General features: G+C 41.6%; 1 protein-coding gene across 10 annotated transcripts in view; it reads left to right on the top strand.

Annotated features, from left to right (window-relative positions):
• Nucleotides 1-20,847, top strand: part of FAT3 (FAT atypical cadherin 3) — a 399,084-nt gene that overhangs the window by 360,795 nt on the left and 17,442 nt on the right. For all 10 annotated transcript variants that reach the window (XM_072326829.1, XM_072326826.1, XM_072326828.1 and 7 more), the window contains 3 exons: nucleotides 1,805-1,939; nucleotides 2,940-3,097; nucleotides 12,065-12,533. In XM_072326829.1, the coding sequence (XP_072182930.1) occupies nucleotides 1,805-1,939; nucleotides 2,940-3,097; nucleotides 12,065-12,533 (762 nt within the window). The remainder of the gene's footprint in view (nucleotides 1-1,804; nucleotides 1,940-2,939; nucleotides 3,098-12,064; nucleotides 12,534-20,847) is intronic.

The raw sequence follows: 20,847 nt of genomic DNA, 5'->3' as shown, positions 1-20,847 counted from the left end.
CAAGTCAGCAAATGGAATATTTAACCATACAGTGTAATTTCAGAAATGATAATTACCTCCTATTGAATTCCAGAGAATCGGTGAAAAAAAATAAGCCATAGAAAACATTGTATTCCTAGTTTCTCTAGACCGTATATTTGAATGGAATATAATTCTGCAGTGTTGAATCCTACTAAATGATATTTTTTTCTTGGTTTGATAAGATTTAGGGTGTGTCTGTATATCGCAGCCGTTATTCCTGCTAATGCTACCTGCTAAACTGATTAATAAAGATTGCCATTTTCTGACAGCACTACAGGCAGTGCTGTGAATGGTTTACTGCACAGACTGCTCAAATAAATGTTTGATGAAGGAGGGAAAGATATTTAGGATTAAATTAACTGTGCTGTACACGAAGCAAGGCATTTACAGTCCATCCCCTATGTGTAGTCAGCCTGTGTCCATTCTGAACCTGCCGCAGCAATTTTTCTTTTTCTAGAAAATACTTACAGTGCAGCTAATTTCACTTGTGCTCTGAATGAGCCCTGCTTGGCTTGTGCTATGGTGTGAAAGCAATAAGGTTCTTCCCTCCATTACTTTGGGAGATGTACTTTATGACAGGTTGATTTTTTCCCTGCATACGTTGTAAGTAAGGTACCTATGCTCAAAAAAATAAAACAGTATTTGAATACAATTTGAGGTTCCGCAATAAAAAAGAATGGCCAGTATTGAGAAGGGGATGTGTAGGAAGGGGCTGAAATTCTATCATTAAAATCACCACCCGCGTGTGTTACTTTAAATAAATGAATTTGATAAGCAAAAATTCAATTCCAGCAGCTGGCTCTTTCTCAGTTCAAGCCCTGACTGCAAGTCAATAGAAGCAATGGCGTGGATGCCTTCTCCTGCAGTTGAAAGAGCGTACTTTCGTAACAGTTACATACAGACATCCAGAGGTAGAAGCTGACCCCAAATGTACTAAATTCCTTATTACAATCGACAAAAAGGTTACTGTTGGGAAATTCATAGGAGAATTCCTGTATTGTGCATCAGAAGTTGTATTGTGTTTTGCAACATAGTACAAAGTGTTTGCAGAAATCTCAAGATCAGGACAGCGGAACATTTAGGCACTCTGAAAAGTTGTAAAGAAGTTTTATCCAAGAAGTGTGACACTGAGGGGCATTCAGGTAAACCCTTGGTGTGTGCTCAGCACGTTGCATGTTAAAATCCTTAATGCAGCTGTGTGACATGGTAGTATTCTCAGCAAATGTAAGATACTGCATACAGCTGTTCCTCCAGCCTAATACCTTTTTAAAGTTACGAGTAGTTCTGAATTCACACTCTCTTGAGCAAGGTTTGAGTCCATATTATGAAATGTGACTTTTTCTTATTTAGTCTCCTGTGGAACTCTAACTCCCTAAAATTTACTTCCCGTGAGTGTTCTGAGGCTAAAGGCGAGCACAGCTCTGAGTAATTTGTTTCCTGGTATCCTCAAGTTCCCTGCATGGGAGGCTTTGTGAGTTAATGACTGACCTGAGCATCACAACAGCGATATATAACCAGTTACCACTCAAAACAGCTGGTTCTCATAATATTTTGCTATGGATTTCAGGGCACCCTTTTAGGAATCATAACAGCATTTTGCTAAGTAGTTGTCTGAAGAGCATCTCTTCCCTGATTACTTTTATTTAATTGTTATTAGTGTTATTGAGCCACGTTTGTCTTGTACTGATGTTCGAGATCAATAACTGTCTTTCTTTTATTATTTCTGTGCTGCTAAAGATCCTGTTTCACACGGTGTCCCTGACAGTATTTTAACTTATTGCAGGAGGACTGTGCCCAGGGTCTAACGATCCCTGTCTGGAGAAGCCATGCCCAGGGGACATGCAGTGTGTGGGGTATGAAGCTAACCGGAGACCTTTCATCTGCCAGTGCCCACCAGGAAAGCTTGGCGAATGCTCAGGTGCACATCACGGTGGGAAAGGGGGATGTACTTGAAGAAAAAAAGTGTTGTCATTCTTCTTTTGTAGGTAGAAGTGCCACTGAAGTCAACAGGAGACGTACTATTAAACTTTCCCAGCACTGGCACTCAGTGTATCTCTTCATAGCAATCGGCTTTTTACATATAAGGCTGTATGAAGTTTAATGCATAATGCAGTTTCTTGTTGAAACTGACTTTGCTGAATCCCAGATCAGTAAAACAGGCTGCTGAGAAAAATAAAGAGCTGTTCCTAAAGGTTGTTAAGCCAGATGTTGTCTTGCCATGGACAGAGCTCTGCAGTTAACTCTTCTGCTTGTAATTTTGATGACCAAAATTCCAGTCTTTATTAATAAAAGCACTACATCGTCCCAAAAACCAACTTGGAGGACATCTGTTAGTTCTCTGCAACTGTGTTATTCCCTGGGATACAAAGGGTGTGGTGCAGAGCTAATGGCCGTCCATTGACATCAGTGGTGCCAGGGCTGTATGACAGCACATGGTGTGTTTTCTCCAAGAGAACATGGGAAATGCTATGTTGTTTCACCATGATTCTGGGCAGTGCTTTCATGGAACTGACTTTGACTGGCATCTACTCAGACTTGGCTTTCTACCCATAAATCAACTGCCTGATGTAAAAGCTTGGCCATTTTGCACTCCCTCTATTATCAAGTGAGGAGAGGTAGGTGCAGTCAGGGGTAGATAGCCTTAAAAATGGTGAATGCTTGGAAGAAATCACTTTTTTTTGTTCTGTAAGTTTGGAGAAATGGAGCTATTCCTCTCCCATGAAAAATAATTTCCTGAAAAAATGCAATATATATTTGCAAGAGACGCAGGCTTTTTTTCCCACTGAAGTTGGGTGTTATTTACAAATTTCTTCCTAAAAATTCTCATTAGCTCTTTAAATTCTTTAAATTAGCTTGACAGCTGAGGAATATTTTGTGTGTCACTAAAAGAACATGTCTTTTCAAAATGGTTATTTCAGGCCACACTTCCCTTAGCTTTGCTGGGAATAGTTACATTAAATACCGTGTTTCTGAGAATAGCAAGAAAGAGGAATTCAAGTTGGCTCTACGTCTGCGAACCCTGCAAAGCAATGGGATTATAATGTACACCAGAGCGAATCCCTGTATAATTCTGAAGGTAATTAAAATAACTTATCTTTTCTGCAGTTGTTTTTCTTGATTACATGTTTTCTGTTGGCTCTTGATTTGGGGAATGTTGTTTGATTTCAGCTGTAGATTGAGAAGATGAAGTCTGATCTGTTTCATACTAACAGGGAAAAACACCAATTTCAACAGTGGCTGCAACAGTGACCAAAACCCAGCTTGTTAGTGGTACTTTACTTGGGAACTGCTCAATTGGGTGCTGTTCATTTTAAGAATATTATATGTGTCTGCATGCAGCAGCTGATCTGCACATGATCTAAGATTTATCCGTTTATATGACCATATAGTCCAAATGACACATGCTGAAATAGCTTCTCTTCCCCTGTGCCCATGACTGTGGTTAGAGAATATGCCCATGCTGCTGTCAAGTTAATTCCAGAAACCAACTGCTTAGAGAATCTCTCCTACTGAATAAGGAAACTTCTATGCTCTGGGAATTAAAATCAGAGAGGCAGGAAGTAGCTGGAGATTGATTGCCAATCATTATTTAATGGATAAGCTTTCCATTCATTTTTGGGTTTTTCTAGAATGACAATATCTTCTGGATAGAAAGGGAGTGCTGGGCTCATCCAAGAGCCAGTGTATGGTATTACTGTTAGAGTCTCTAAGGTACAAAACAAAGATGCTGACTTTCACAATTCAACCATGTCCTGAAATTCAACAGTGGAAGAAATGGCACGGTGCCTTTTGTATCTGCATTTGTAATCTTAGATTTCTTTTGGCAAAATGCTTAGGTAATGTTAAAATTGCTAGATGAGTTATTAATCGGCAACAAATGATTTTATAGCTGTTGGACTGAAATATTTCATGCGCTGGAATGCTGTCTTTCATTCTCTGAGAATTCTCAGCAGTGCTGAGATTTGTACAGGACAAAGCTTATCATAGAATCCTACAATGGCCTGGGTTGAAAAGGACCACAATGATCATCCAGTTTCAAGCCCCCTGCTGTGTGCAGGGTCATCAACCACCAGTCCAGGCTGCCCAGAGCCACGTCCAGCCTGGCCTTGAAAGCCACCAGGGATGGGGCATCCACAACCATTCTGGGTAAAGCTTGAAACCTTTTATGGAGCCTTCATTGTGGTTGCTCTTGATGTGTATCAGTAAAGAACACTGCAGATTAGTTTTGAAAAATACTTGGGAAAAGAAAACAAATGGCCCTTCTGGAAGGTACCACTTGAAAACAATAGGAGATTATACATAGGCAGACTGAAATGGTGTTAGAGTGAACATAGGAGAGTTTCCTTTGTTAGAGTTTAATGTATAAAGCTGTCATAATTAGGGAGTCAAGAAGGTCAGGACAGTGATGCTGCAAAAAATGTGCCCTTTCTAGATAGCATTTTATTTCAAACATTATAAAAGAGTGCACTCTGTAGTGCAAGTATACCATCTACTTTTCCATCTAGTTTATTACAAGTGATTAAATGATTACAATTTTTTTACCATTGGTATTATACCTAATTTTATGGAAAGTGTGGATGCATGTGAGAACATTAATCTCTGCTGTGGTGAAAAGTAAATGGATTTCCACAGTAAAATCCTATATGCAGTTTGTCAGAGCTTTATTTAGGGAAGTAGTCCAGAGCCCCCAGATAATTCAGAGAAAGCATGCTGAGAATCATAGTAGCTTCATTAAAGCCAACCACCGAAGTCTGCTTGGAAACCAGGAATTCCATGAAGCTCATTTGACAGTATGCTGAAAAGAGACCTAGTTGCTGGGCTTCAGCACTGGCATTGCTCCTTCCCTCTCCTACCACCTGTATTCCCATATGGCCTGGATAGTGCTTCAGGCTAAAAATGGGAGATATGTTGATGTTAATGGATTGAGCTCAGGCTGTTCACCTCCTGGAGAAGTTCCCTAATGTTTGGATTGTAGGCAACCTAATGGAAATTTCCATTTGAAGTTGGGAATTTTGCCTCTGAACTGATAAACCTGTGGTATTATTACATAACAATAAATGAGAGCCAGTCATTGCATTTGTCTGGGTTGGGTTGATAGTTATAGATTAGAAATGTTGTGGGTTTGGTTGTGGTTCCCACAATCAGTTAATCATTTTGCTTTGAAAGATACTGGGAAGAAAGAGCAATAATTGAAGGAGCAGTGACAAGAGCAGCTGATGTTCTGCTCCTGTCTCACAGATTAACCTCTTTTTTGCTTCCTAGTTGATAAGGAAGGATTTTCAGATCTCATGACACTTAACAAAGATCTCTGAACCCCTCACACATTCAACAAGAAAGGTCCAGGGTTATGTATGCAGTGCTATAGATGCAAGAGTGCCACTGTCTCCAATTCATCAGGCAGAGAATGACACAGGAAAATCCTTACTTAATGCCTAGCACTTTGCTTTTCATCTTTTAGGTTAGGGAAGGATTTGCTGTTGTGGTGGGCTGCTCCTTTTCCCAGCTCTGGCCCTTAGACTGTATAAGCATGAGGTTCAAAAAAGAGCATTACATTTAATGTGTTTGTGGAGAAGTGGCTTCACTTCATCAGGAATTGGTAATTTTGTTCATGAAACTCATTTAGCAAAGGAACATCAGACTAAGACCTTACAAAGGTTCATTGTGGCAGGCAACTGGTGCTGTGTTCAAGGGATGCAGCCATAGCAGGGCTCTTCAGGGATATCACCTGTCTCATGAACTGCACTTTGGGGTCTCTTACTAAGATGTTTCCAAGTAAGTTAGCCTTAAACTTTCCAAGCGTATATTTTCATCTGTAACCCAGAGGTTGTGCTTTTATTTTATTTTATTTTTTCTTATAAACAGATACGTGTGTTGTGAGATAGGGAGGCACTCAGAAGTGAGACCATTAAATAGATTAATTAGAGGTCTATAAATGTGAAGTTGTTATCATTTGAGCATTGCTTTCAATTAAATTAAACATGAGGAGAAGCTTTCCAAATAGAGGATAAAAAATGGGATCTTGCACTCTTTTGAGCACCCTGGCACCACTCCAGCAAAGCACTTAATCACTTGCTTAACTTCCTGTATTTGAAGGCAATTGGAACGACTCACATAACTTAATTTTAAGCATGTACTTAAGTGTCTTGATGGTTTAGCACCAGAGGGCCTAACACCAACACTGAGCCCAAACGAAGGTAGAGCTGGAAGAAGTTTAGACACATCGTGTAGTACGAACCCATGGGAGAAGAGGCAAAAAACAACAGCACTGCTGGGGGATGTAGTGGCATTGATTTTTTCAAGCAAGTCTCCTCCATTGCAGTCTATTTAAAATTTAATACTGCAATATGGTTTTCACTGTTTAAATGACCAGCTTAATTTGGGGATCTCATACATTTGTGATAACTCTAGGGATGGAAATATTTCATAATCATAACACAGTGTCCTTGGACAAATTATCAATTCTGTAGAGCAAACTGCTTGCTGAAAACCTACCAGTTACACTGTGTTGGTGCAATATAATAAGGGGGTTATTTATTCAGCTGTTTCAAATAAAACAACTCATCCATCGATTTTGAGAGGCTGGACATTTTTTCACTGTTCACTCTTGCTTCTGAGACAACTGGAGCAAAATGAGTTGTAGGTGGATGGCTTTTTCTTTTTCCTCTGGAAGGATTTCATGTGCATAAAACAGTATCACCATTTCCAAAGTCCGTATTTGATACTCCGGACAGAGCTTCTATCTGGGAAAGAGTTAACAATTTAAAGCACAAATGGAGGCCATTCCAGAAGAAAAATTACACAATTAAATATTTTGTTTTTATTTTTAAGGAGTATCATTGAGATTCAGTTTGATTTCTAGAATTTAAAGGATTAAAAATAGCTAAAGGAAGAGTTTGTCTTCATGCCAGAAACGTAGCTATTTAATAGTAAAAGGCAAGCATATGTTCTCCCATCCAGACAGTTAATAGGAAACTCTGCATGGTTTAGTTAAGTGTATATTATACATTTTAATGCATTACTGCTGCATGGCTTGTGCTGGGTAAGGCTGAAGCTTGGATATGATCCCAGCTATGGCTGGAGTTGAAACAAGTAACGTTTTAATTAAATATACCGTTTTACACAAACAAACCCAAAATGTAATTCAGCTAACGAAATATTTCCCCAGATAGATTAGTAGGCAGCGCAGTATATCCGTGGTGTGTGACTGCAGATGGACTGTGAGAGCCTAACGTGGTCTCAGAAGAACCATTTGATCATTTTATTACCTATGTTGATACACAAACATGGACGTTAGCCAAACATCTTAGCCAGGCTAATATTCTAATATAATTTACAATATGTGTTTGGCTCCATTTTGCCCATTGAATGAAACCGTTGAAATGTAACAGATTGCATCACCTTTTGGAGCCTTCTGTGTTCTTTGTACTTCTCCTCTCATTTTGTGTAGGTGAGGAGCTCTGTGTCTATGATAGCATACATGTTTAAGTGGGCATTAACCTCAGTTTCCTAATGTGTATAATGAGAGACAGTGTAACTAAGCCCAGAAATTGATGGGCAGCTGGAAGCTTGGCAAGTCTCTTGTGGGATTTTCATACAAATTGTTTTACACGTACCTCATTTGATCAGAAGTTAACTTAAAGTTCAGCTTTTCTTGGTTCCAAGGTCCAGGCTATTAAGCTAAGATTCCCCTCTGAGGATGAAGCAGTGCCACAACATCACAGTGGTTATGCAGGATCGTGGGAACACCAGAGATTAACTGCTGAATTAAAGATCTGCAGTTCTTGCTTAGGAGAGGAGACATAGTTTTGCCCTTTGAGTGGAGAACCTTTCTCTTTCCTGGCCAGCCAGGCCACTAAGGAGGCAGGACAGGAGTTTTTAGGGTTCCTCACTCCTACTAGAGGCAGACAGCCAGCAGAGAACAAACTTTTCCTCCCTGCCCTGCTATAGCAAGGTCTATGACCATCCATTTAATGAGAGTATTTTTATGGTCCCAGTGCTAGGGGGCTCTGCGCATGTCAGAGCCTTTAATGCACTTATCCATAAAGCGCTGGTGTGAGGTAGGGAAATGACGTTATCCTTGTTATACTGTTGGAGACCTAAAGCTATTGACTTGCTTGAGCTCCCAGAGGAAGAGCACTGCAGAGTCTAGATTCCCACGCGTATCTATCATGTCTTATGTTAGCACTGCAAGTGCTGGACCATCCTTCCCATCTTTCACTCTAGCCTAAGGCTGGGGTTACTAGTGCTTTTTTTTAATAAAAAGAATGAAGCACAGCATTTCAGATGTGTGTTAGATCATCTGCTGGTAAAAAGAAGGAGAAATGAATGAGAAAGATGTACAAAACATATTTGCACTACAGATATTTTAGATCATCATTTCCCATATATAAATGCTGTAATATTTATCCCAGGTGTTCATATGTGGTGTTGTATTTATAAAGATAATTGGAAAAGCATGTTCTGTGAATAAGGGTAATAGACATGCAGGCAGTAGGCCCTTCAGGGTATAAGTAGTCTTAGGGGAGGTATATGTATACTATACACAAGTAGTAGTATGGTTTCCATAGGAAAAAGCCTTTAGAATAAGAAGAAAGTTAACTGCTTATCCAATGATGACCATTTTTCAAAGTGTAGGATCTTGGCATGTATTTTTCTGCATAATTTTTATTCCCGTTGAGACAGACCGTACTTTCTGAGCAGCATCTTCAAGGTTTGTGGACTGTTTTTCTGCACCGGGCGAAAAGAATATTGCTCCATCCCTCGAGGAAACCATCTCAGTTTATCAAGGCATCTTGTTTACTAAGATTCCTCCTGAGCAGACGCTTTAATAGGGACAGTTTAAATCTTCAGAAATAGTTGACAGATGAGATTTGAATCCTGCAAGAAAAGGTTTTAGATGAAAAATGTTCCAGACATTTTTCTACATGTCCATTAGCCTTTTTTGATTGAGCTGAGGGAGTACCAAGCAATATCCATCTCTCAAACGCGTTGTATTACAATCATAGATCTCATTTCTTCTAAATTTCATTACATCTTACTGGTCATAGACTTTAAAATAACCTGCTACCCATAGGAGGACCTAATTTTTGTTCTTCTAGCTCTTTCTACATTCTAGTCACTTCTGGTGCTGTGCAGGACATTTTAGGCTGTGGATGTTTGCAGGAAGCTTGTTGTGTGCTTAGCATCTCAAATTCTACCTTGCATTTGTGGAACAGCTGAGCACTCTGGGAGTGCCCCATCTGGCCCACGTCACTTGGCTTGAGGTTACAGTCCAGTTCAAATACAGCTGGCCATGAGATTGAGATGGAGCAAGGAGAGACACAAAGTCCAGGGAACATCAGAGCTCAAGACTGTACCCATATTATTTCTCCAGGTAGTTTTGTGAACCTCCAAGGGCTGACGATATGACTGTCAGGAAGGAGCTTTTGCTTTGATGTATGGTGTAGACTCCAGCTCAGTGGAGACAGCAGGCTGGAGCACTGGCAAATGGCAAATGGTACTCACACTGCATTTCAAGGAGTATTTGTTTTCCTAGAGTAAAAGGTATAATTTCAAACTTTCACTTGCTGGAAACCATGCCGTCTACTACAGATTACATTTAACATCCAGCCACGTCAGAGTGCCTGCAAGAAAAGAGTCTGAGCTCCAGTTCGGACACATGCCGAAGGATGTCACCAGCTATCCCAGTTTTAAATGACTACGGAGTCAGCCATGGCAAAAACTATCCAAAATGTCCAAAGACATGGGCAGAATGCAACATTCCCATATCTGTGTTAGCCATGCCAGCTTAGTGGGCCACCAAAGCTGTGATGCGTTCTTGTGTTTTTGGCCAGTGATCCATGGGCATCTTTGGCACCTGCACTTTGCCAGTGGAGAGGATTGTTCTATGAGTGAATTGGTGCAGAGTGCAGTTTGCTGCAAGGAAGGCTGCTAAAGGACACAGTGTCTGAACTTTTCAGAGGGATAAATAATGGGATAGAACTGTCTTGAGATGGGATTTGCAGGAATAAATACTTCCTAGAGCATGACATAAAGGTAAAATAATTGCAAGAGCATTCAGAGATATTGAATCCAATTAACATGTCATAAGAAATTATCTCCTAACCCTGACAGCCATTTTAAACTTATCTGCCATCTATAAGAGGAACCTAAAAAACTTTGGATAAACTGCTAATCAAGAAAGCAGCACTTCATACCTCTTCCCTCTCTCTGTATTTGGCCTGCCCCAGCATGCTAGGTCAGATTTTCCCTGGGTACGGACTTCAGATTAAAGGGAATGTATGTCTGAGTTTCATAACACTGTCTGTAAGTATTTGCATCAGCTCTCATCACTATATCCCCTTTACAGTTCTTGACAGGTTTTACTTATAGACCTTCCCTATCAGGAAAAGAGGGGCTGTATTGTTTTGCAGTTGATGCATGAACAGATTAAATGATAAGCACGGCAGTGTTCCATTCCCCTCAGTGCTCCACTTTGCCTGTTACCTAGAACCCCTCAGACACTTTCTCTTGAAAACCACCCTCTTGAGTGAGGTGCATTAAGGAGAGTGAGAAATCATGAAGCCATAGAAACATATAATCATAATATCATAGAATAGTTGCATTGGGAGGGATCTTAAAGCTCATCTATTCTCTCTCTCTTGCCATGGGCAGGAACATCTTTCACTAAAAGAGATTGCTCAAAGCCCTGCCCAACGTGACCTGGAATGCTTCCAGTGATGATCACCTACAGCTTCTTTGGGCAACCTGTTCTGGTATCGCAATCAGAACAAATCGTAGCAATCACTCTAAAGCCACAAACTCAGCAGAAATATGAGGAAAAAGTAATAATAATAAAGCCATCTTATGTGAAGTATATGCAGTGCAGACAGTATGGTCTCAGTGGAAAATACATGACTTCTAGCCAACCAAAATCTTGGAATTAGAACTAGAACTAGAATAGTTTAGTTCGAAAAAACCTACAAAGACCACCAGCCTGACGCTTCAGGGCAAACAAAAAGTTAAAGCATGTTATTGAGGCTGTTATCCAAATGCATCTTGAATGCTTGCAGGCATGGGGCATCTACAAGCCTTCTCTTTTCTCAGACAACAGATCTAGGGGGGCACTTTTGCTCATTAACCCACTCAGTACTTAAGATAAGAAGTTAGGAAGAAATTCTTTACTCAGAGGGTGGTGCGGCATTGGCACAGGCTGCCCAGAGAAGTTACGGATGCCCCATCCCTGGAGGTGCTCAAGGCAGGGTTGGATGGGGCATTGGGCAGTTTGATCTGGTGGGTGGCATCCAACCCACAGTAGAGGGCTTGGAGTTTGATGATCTTTAAAGTTCCTTTCAACCCAAGCCATCCTGTGATTTCCAACATGCTTTAGACTTGTTTGTCACAGCAATATGATATTCCTAGTTTATGTCCAGGAAGTTGAAGTCTCGCAGTATCAATGAGGGCAGCTGAACCAGAGATTGTCCCTCGTTACCTTTAGAATAACTCATCTATCCCAGCACTCCAGTTGTGGGACTAATAGCATACAATGTCACTAATATCTATGATATAACTCTGGGAGAGGAGCAAAGCTTCCAGTTTGTTTTGTTTCTTCCTGACTCTACGTATGCTCATACACAAGCATTTCAGATGTGCTTCTTAACCCTTAGTGCTCCTTGGAGTAATGCAGATGCTCTCATTAGCCTTGCCACACCTAAAAGGTGCTGGACCATCCCTTGGCTTAACCTCAGTGTTCCTCCTGGTTTTCCCTTCCTCTGTATGTATCCTACTGTTATCCTTACAGGAACTGAAGTTACGGCCAAGTGCACACCGTGCTAAGATGTGTGGGTTTAGTTTGCCTACAGTAACTGTCTTTGAGTACATTCTAAGTAATGACACTACCTTGTGTTTATTTTTTGTGGTAAAAGCGCAGCATTTTGTTGTTTCTGCACCATGTAGAAGACCATCTTTAGCACTGTATAGTCTGGAGGTCCCCTGTGTTTTCATTCTCTGTGAGAGCTTATTATGAGAAATCTGAAGCACTTTGATTTCTGTTTTCCTCCCACAGATTGTCGATGGCAAACTGTGGTTCCAGTTGGACTGCGGGACTGGCCCGGGGATCCTGGGAATTTCTGGCAGGGCTGTCAATGATGGCAGCTGGCACTCAGTTTTCCTGGAGCTGAATCGCAACTTCACGAGCTTGTCCCTGGACGACAGCTACGTCGAGCGCCGCAAAGCCCCCCTCTATTTCCAGACCCTCAGCACGGACAGCTCCGTCTATTTTGGAGCACAGGTCCAAGTGGACAACGTCCGCAGCCTGACCGACAAGAGAACCACACAGGTCTTGAGCGGCTTCCAGGGCTGCCTGGATTCAGTCATCCTAAACAACAACGAGCTGCCCCTGCAGAACAAGCGCAGCAGCTTTGCAGAAGTGGTTGGCTTGACAGAGCTGAAACTTGGCTGTGTTCTGTACCCCGACGCGTGCGAACGGCATCCCTGCCAGAACGGCGGCACCTGTACCAGCGTGCCATCTGGTGGTAAATGTTTTGCATTGCTTTATGGGTTTTCCCCCTCGTTTTCTTCTGCAATTTATTGTTGGAGATGGTTTTATCCAGCGGCCTGCTTGAAAAAATCTCATGAACTCTATAAAGCTCAGATAGGTATTGCAAATAGTGTAAAAGCTGTTTGCTCTATAAATAATGGTGAAACCATGCCTCCTCTCATTGCATTAATGTTCCAAAAGGAAATTGATTTATTGACTGTTAGGATAATCCTATTTCTGTAGAAACCAATAGAATTACAATTACTGTAATTCTTAGCTGGGTTTTACGGTACCCATTTACAGCAGCAAAGAGATGGTGATTTTGAACGTCCGTCACTGATGCGATGGTGCTGTTGCCCTTATCTGTTTCTGAAGCTGTCACAAATAATTACTGTTTACAAACACCTCGGTCCTTTTGTGAGTGAGTAATTTGATTCCTTGTGCATGTAGAAGAGTGAATCTGAACCGTTACAAACCTTCTCAAAGTGTACCTACAGCTTCCTTGGGAGCCTGGGTGCTTCAAGGTCTAATACCAAAGTTTATAGGGCATTGATTTATGCAGTGCTAGAGTTTCTTATCCAGTGGTTATATGACGGCATGTGTAATCTGGTTTTAGTGACTTACTGCCGAGTAATCTAATGCCGTAAACTAGTAAACTAATCTAATGTAGTAGAACTAGTAGTAAACTAATCTAGTGCACAACAGACCCCAACCATGAGAACATCTTAGTGGGAAAATGATATGCATTTCTTGAAGGGCTGTTCTATTTCTGCTTTCCTGCCCCCCTTTCCTGCACTGTATTTGTTTTAGTGAGCTGACAAGGTCCAACACTCCCCATGTCCTGATTAGGACATTTTTTCAGTCCAAAACAAAAAGTAGTATAGTCAATGGGGAGGTCTTCTATAAGCACAGAGCTTTCCATTCAATTCCTTTTGGTGTTTCAGGTCATGTTTCCTTAACGAAAATACATTTTAACCATTATCCAGGGCTTTCTTCTTAACTGCATCCGTGTAGTTCCCTCATACATATAAGAATAATTTCTGCTTTTCAGTTGTTTTCAACTTTCATAGAATAATAGAACCATAGAATCATAGAACAACTTGAGTTGGAAGGGTTCTCAAGGATCATGAAGCTCCAACGCCCTGCCACAGGCAGGGCCACCAATCTCCACATTTAATACTAGACCAGGCTGCCCAGGGCTCCATCCAACCTGGCCTTGAACACCTCCAGGGATGGGGCATCCACAGCCTCTCTGGGCAGCTGTTCCACCTCACCACTCTCATAGTAAAAGACTCCCCCAGAAGTTCTCTTATTTCCCTTCTGTTTCCCCAGGGACAAGTGGTTATCTGCACTCTCTCTACCTCTTAGTTGAGGGTTTGGCTGTTACTTGTGATGTCTTTGAATCCAGTGGTCCTGGAGGAAGTTGCAGGATGAATTCCCAGTCCTCCCCATGTCACCATGTGCTGGCACCAGGGTCTTTGGAGATTCTTCCAACCCTTCACCTAAACTGAAATTTTAGGTGCCTCACCTGCACAGCGCTTGTAACTGGGATATTTATTTTTATGAAGATACACTTCAGAGAACTGTGTTTATTTTCTTACACTTTAGTAAACTCTTAAACTTCAGAACTATTTAATTTAGTTTTCAGAGCCAAAATCCGGTGAGATCTGAGCAAAACCAACTGTGAGACATTTTTTGTCTTTGTAGAGTAAGGCCCAGCAATATGAATTTTCAGATGCTGAGATTTCGGCTCGCTTCTCTTCTGGATGCTTGGCTTTGATTCAGCCACCTCTTCTCCAGTGGCAGTGTTACGTAAAAGATTACATAAATTGCTAGGAAATACATCTGTTCCATGTATACGGACATAGCATGGCCTTGATTGATTCCATGCTTAATAAATGAGGATAGCCATTCCTCAAGCCATCGTCCTAGGAAGTATGAGAACAGCTCCTTGTGTTGAATTTGTTTGATCCTCTTTACAATATTGCTCAACCATCTCATGATGAGTAAATTAAAACCTTTCTAAGGAACTGGTTCACAGTTTCACAGCAACTGAATTTTTCCCAGCACCCTCTGCATGCTAGTTCACACTGGGGAGAGCAGTGGGATGGGGAAACCACCTGAACATCGGGTGGACTTGGTTGGAAGGTTGAAAATGGACCCATTTTATTACTGGAATGGGTAGGCATGGTTATCATGTCAACATAATTTGCTGCTGAAATGCAGTCGCGGAGCTGATTTAACTTGGTTTGCCTTCCTGCCTCGGTGAGGGGCATGTGCCCTGCGGGGATGTTTCAGCTGCCTGCCGCTCCAAAATCTGTTTGCTGTTTTTACTGCCTCAGCAATGTATGTAAATACAAGGTTGTTATAAAGCCATAATTCTAGCGCAATGGGCCCTGTCTGTATGTTGGCAGTTCTGTAGCCCAGCCCCTCAGGAGAACTCGTGGGCAGTTTTGTTTCCACCAAGAAAAACAATTCTGTTGATGGTGTCCTACATGCACAAAAAGATCCTGTAATTAAATTCCATAGAGCCCAACAGCACTGCAGATGCTGGTTACAGAGCCACAAATTGCAGGGTGCATTTAAGAATCGCCAGATGTGTTTGATGGCATACATGTCGGAAGATGGATTTTATTTAAAAAAAAAAAAAAAAAGTAATCAATCTTTATTTATCTTAAGAAAGGAAATACCAGGCTTTTGGGGTGAAATAGACATTTAAAGTGTCCAGCAGAGATCTCATTCCCCATACCCAGATATTTGAAAGGATCAAGATCTCTTTACTAATACTTTCACAGAAACATGGGACCATAGAGTGGTCTGAGTTTGAAGGGATCCTTAAAGACCCTCTAGTCCAACTCCCCTGCAATGAGCAAGGCCATCTACAGCTCCCTCAGGTGCTCAGAGCCCATCTAGCCTGACCTTGAGTGTCTTCAGGGATGGGGCATCCACCGACTCTCTGGGCAACCTGTGCCAGTGCCTCACCACCCTTATAGTAAAAAAAAACCTTCTTCCTTATCTCCAATTTAAATCTCTCCTCTTTTAGTTTGAAATCATTTCCCCTCTTCCTACGACTCCTTCCTTTGATATGATATTTTCCTCCTGTTAAAAGTTTCTGGAGAATGATGGTTCTTTTCCTAAACAGCAAGTGTTTGGAATTATAGCAGGATTTCTCTTAATAATTCAGCCCTTTAATTTGAATTTTACAGAGCAGATTTCATATATGGTTAACATCCTTTCTCTTAAAAAACCCTACTGTGCTTTACAAGGAAATTAAGAGAGAGGAAAAAGAGAGCTCAGATTTGTAGCTAACTTTAAAAGAAAACAGTCAAACAAAGGTTACCCGACATTATAGCATTAAAGTTGCCGGCTGCATGCCAGAAATCAAAGGGCCAGTGTCTAATTTACACACAATTTACATGAATTGATCATCTAAAATACAATCTCGGTAATAGCATTCCTGTTGTGAGATCTTCCTTTCAGTGGAAATGCCTACTGTTCACCATTAATAAAAAGCTGCCTCTGAGTGCTTTTTACTGTGCAGCTATGGAAATAGGGTAACATTATGGCCCTGTATGGGGAATTGTTAAAGTGGTGCTTTGTATGCACTAGGACCGTGAACATATTGTAACAGGAGGGCGAAACTGCAATCTCAGCCTGCAGGAGAATGCACAGATAGTTCAGATGCTTTGAAACATCACTGAGAGGCTGCAGAATCTCCTTATTGGAGTTATTCAGAAGTCAGATGAGCATGGCCCTGAGCACATGGGTGTCCCTGCTGGAGTTGGGGGTTGAAGCAGATGGACCCAGAGGACCCTGCCAACAACAGCCAGGCAGTGAGAGCATGTAAGAGTTTCTCTGCTTCTATAATTTGGTTCCTGGACCAGCAGAAAGTGACCATGACATGAGTTGCACTCATGCGTTTCCCACAAGTCTGAATCAAATCCCGTGTCAGCAGTAGATGTCCAGTGCTGTCAGTGCTTATAAAGCTGAGGCAGGGCACAATGTGCCCAGGGACCCTATGGGGACATCTCATGCGTGATTCAAAGAGCCTGGGAAAGGGGGAAGAGCACTCACCAGGATTGCTCCTGACAGGTCAGGAGACTGAGAGCTGGAGGAGGCTTCAGCTTAAGGATAATTTTCTTGGAGACATTGGAAACCACAGTCCTGAAATACAGACCACATTCTTCCAGATTTTCAGTCCTTATCCTCAAGTGTGGGTCAATAAAGCTATTTTTAAGGAAAGCTGTTAGTATTTTGAAGCCTGACAAACAACCTCATGTTCTTTAATGACTTGTCTCTCTGGGCTAACATTTCCGAAGAAAACTCAACCAAGTGTTTAAAGTGTGGGTAAGCTATAAGCAGCTGAATGTGGGGTCTTAAAATGGGAAATGTCACACGACCTTAATAACAGAGTGATGTTAACAGTTCTGCCAATAGTAAGTGTATGTTTATCTGCTCGAATAACAGCATGAGCAATCACAGCAATAGAAGGCTTTACTGTAATCAAATCTGCGTCTTTTGCCAGCTTTTTCAGCCACGGAGAGAACCCTCATGCTTGTAAATCCTGCAATTAGAAGTGTAGTTACTTCCTTTTAATGTGATCAGTCCTGTATACATCTGGCTTTGATTGATGTAAACGGCTTATATAGGTGGGCAGTTTTCTTTGAATATGAAGCATTTCAGCAAAAGTATCTAGCAAGTCAAGGACTGGGGGCAGGGAGTAAGGACAGAAAGTCATTGCTTTCCCCTCTCATTTTTTCCTCCTTCTATTTTTTTTATAAGTTAAAATCCAGTGGGAGAGGAAAAAAAGCAATGTGGCAATTAGATGGTGATTTTAATACACGCTTTAAAGCATGTTGGCTACATTACCACATAAGTGTTTCTGAGGTCTGGGTAGTTTGCAAGAGTGACAGGGAAAAAATGGGTGTCTTACTGCTGTAGGTGTGAACTGACCAGGTCTTAAGTGTACTCTCAATGTCATTGTTTTTCAAACAAACATGCACAAACCAGCATGCTGTAATGCAAGCAAACCAAACGTGCATCAGTTCATGTTTAAAGGCTTTTTAGGATTTTTTGTTTTTTAATCTTACTTATCACTTTTTAGAGATTTGGATTAAGATTCACAGTTTCACAGCAAATAAACACCAACCCCGTTATAGAAAGCACCAGTTTCCTACCAACTTACAGCACAAGGCAGTGATCATCCCTTTGAAGACAGATATGTTAAATCTGAAGTGGCAGGAATACATATGGCTGAAGAACACACAGCTCTTAAAGCTGGCCAGGTATGTCTCTAAACACACCAAAACAGAAGTGCTGTGATAGATGGTTTCCACCTGCACCTTTCTCATCACTTAACTCAACATGAGGTGGTGTGTGAGCAGGGCCAAGGGCAGGCCTGTTCCTTGACATCAAGTTTGTCAGGGCTAGTGGCACAGCAGGGGAAGAAACTACATGGGGAGATCAAATGCAAAAGCCTAGCACACAGCAAATAAAAGCCAGCTCCTCTTGCATGTGATGGATAGAAACAGGAGCATACACATGTTCAAAAAAAGAATTGGCAGCAGTTAGGAGGATCCTCTTCAATAAAACCAAGTAAACCTGAGGATAGACAGGCATTCAGATGCTCAGGCTGGGAATTCTACCAACAGGGATGTTTGCTGCATAACAGCATCCCATCTGCTGATGGCACAGTGCCTGTCTTTTGCCACTGTCACTGCTATTAAGTGCCAAGCAAACATAGATACAGACAGGAAGCCTGTGCAGTGTCCTCAGTTTCAGCATGTTGCTCTTTGGTAACGTCTGGGCTGAAAAAGCCCTTCTTGTCACTTTATATGACTGAGCAGAAACAAACCAGCAAGTCAAAGGGACAAGCCAGAGTCAAGGCAAAAGACATGAGACAAGCCAAAAAACACGAGGACACTCTCTGGAGTCAGAGAATATGGCACAGCTGCAGAGAAATCTAATACAACAGTCAGATCACCCAAGATTGTGTATAGGCATTAGAGGGCCGTGTCTGTGTAAGTGGTGAGGCCTTAGAGAACCAGATTTGCTCTGGGTGTTGTTGAGCTGGAAGGCACACATCAGGAGTGCAGATAACCTGATCCCAAGACCCTGAAATGTTTACACTAAGAGTGTTGACTCCTCAGTGCCATTTTTTCCACAAACCCACTGCTGATTGCTCTTTAGGGCTTGTTAATATAGATATGGCCTAACTGGGCAGTGTCAGTGCTCATTGCTTATGGTTCCTTAGAGTTGGCTGTTCACAGAATCATAGAATCTGAGAATCATAGAATCATTAAGGTTGGAAAAGGCTTCTAAAATCATTTAGTCCAGCCATACACCTACAACCAGTATTGCCCACTAAACCATGTCCCTCAGTGCCATTGCTCCATGGTTCTTGAACACCTCCAGGGATGGTGACCCCATCACCTCCCCATGCAGCCTATGCCAATGCTGCTACCTGGGAGAAGAGACTGACCCCCCCCATCACCACAGCCTCCTGTCAGGGAGTTGTAAAGAGTGACAAGGTCTCCCCTGAGCCTCCTTCAGACCAAACAATCCCAGTTCCCTCAGCTGCTCCTCATAGGACTTGTGCTCCAGACCCTTCACAGCTTCACTGCCCTTCTCTGAACATGCTCCAGGGCCTCAGTGTCTTCCTTCTGTTGGTGTGTTGTGTGACAGGGTGTGTTGGCCCTACCCCAACAACATTACAGATGTATTTATCATAGCTTTCTGTCTTTTTCCACTGGTTCCTTCTGGAGCCATACAGTGGTGACAGCACAAGATTTGTTGCACTGGAGAATGCATATCAACATTTTTCTGGATCAGTAAGCAAAAAGAAATTTCCATATCTCCCGAAGGGAATGCAGATGGACTGTATGATCTTATATGCTGAAGAATTTTCAAGACTTCCACTGTCTTCATTGTGAACAGGAACAAGCCCTGAATAGTTTGAAAGAGGAATTTTTCCTACTGAGAGGGCAGGGGCGCTTGGCCCCCTGTAATTCAGCTGTACTGTCTTTGGGTGTGGGGATTTGGCATATTACTCTTGCATTAAACAGATGGGAAGAAGTGTATGATACATTAGATGGGTATTAAATTAAACATGTATTAAAAATTCTCTGTTAGACCTAGGATGCATCCCCAACAAAAAGGTTTCCTTTAGGAATGCTCTTTGTCTACAGCCATGTGGCCCCAAAGTGCAGCACCAGGTGACATTATAGCCTCTGCTGAGAGGTTTGGAAAGGAATGAAAGGTCTGGCAAGTCTGCTGGCCTACTCGGTAGATGCTGTGAGCTGAGCCATCGTGTCGGCTCTACTCCATGAATTCTGACATATGCTTTGCTGTGCTGGAGTTCTCCCAGATGAACGTCTTGCAGCTCTGATTGTGTGTCACAGGAATGCTCCGTGTCTTTTGCCACTGTTTTTGAGTAAGAAGTGTATGGCAGTGCTTCTCATGGGAAGAGAAGTCAGGGGTAAATGCTGTAATTTAACACGGACTTGTTTTATTGCCTTTTGTTATTCGTAACTTTGTTGCTGTTTTTATTATTAACTTTGATCCCCAGACTTAGAACCCATACTGAATATTTTAGCTGCCCAATATCTATGTTCTGTAATCACAGAATCACCAAAGTTGGCAAAGACCTACAAGATCATCCAGTCCAACCGTCCACCTATCACCAATAGTTCCCTCTAAACTAGGTCCCTCAACACAGTGTATAAATGATCCTTAAACTCAAGCAGGGTCAATGACTCCACCACCATCATTAAGTCAAATTCATTCAAAAATGTTGGCTTTCTTAAGTAACTTCTCATTTTTGTTTTGTTCATCCATCACGCAGCAGACCTTGGACCCATTTGGAGCATTCACTTTTAGCTCCTCTTGATATAAGATGCTGATTGAAGTTTGTGCATCTTGATTATAAATACTCGTCAATAGTAATGACGAATAAACCCATCCTCCTTTTATATTTAGTGGAAAAAGGATTTTTATTTTTTTTTTCAGCCAAATCAGTATTTTTCAGGTTGTCTATAGTGAATAAGTGTAACAGAAGGTGTTACACAACAACAATCCGGAGCTTAACTCAGTGCAGCTGAAACAAATGTAAGAGGTGAAAATTATTTGAAGACTTTGGTGTTCCAGTGATTCCAATTAGTAACATAGGTGCAGAAAGCTTGTTTTTAAAATCATTTTAAAGCTGTGTAGCTTTCAAATGCCAGTTATCGAATAGTTACAAAAACAGATCTATTCTGCTGTTATATAAAGCAACACATAAGTTAGCAAATAAAAGGTTTTATGTTTGAAAA

The sequence above is a fragment of the Excalfactoria chinensis genome, chromosome 1 (genome assembly GCF_039878825.1).
Source record: "Excalfactoria chinensis isolate bCotChi1 chromosome 1, bCotChi1.hap2, whole genome shotgun sequence".
In the NCBI taxonomy this organism is placed as follows: Eukaryota; Metazoa; Chordata; class Aves; order Galliformes; family Phasianidae; genus Excalfactoria; species Excalfactoria chinensis.
This window is presented reverse-complemented; position numbering and strand designations above follow the sequence as displayed.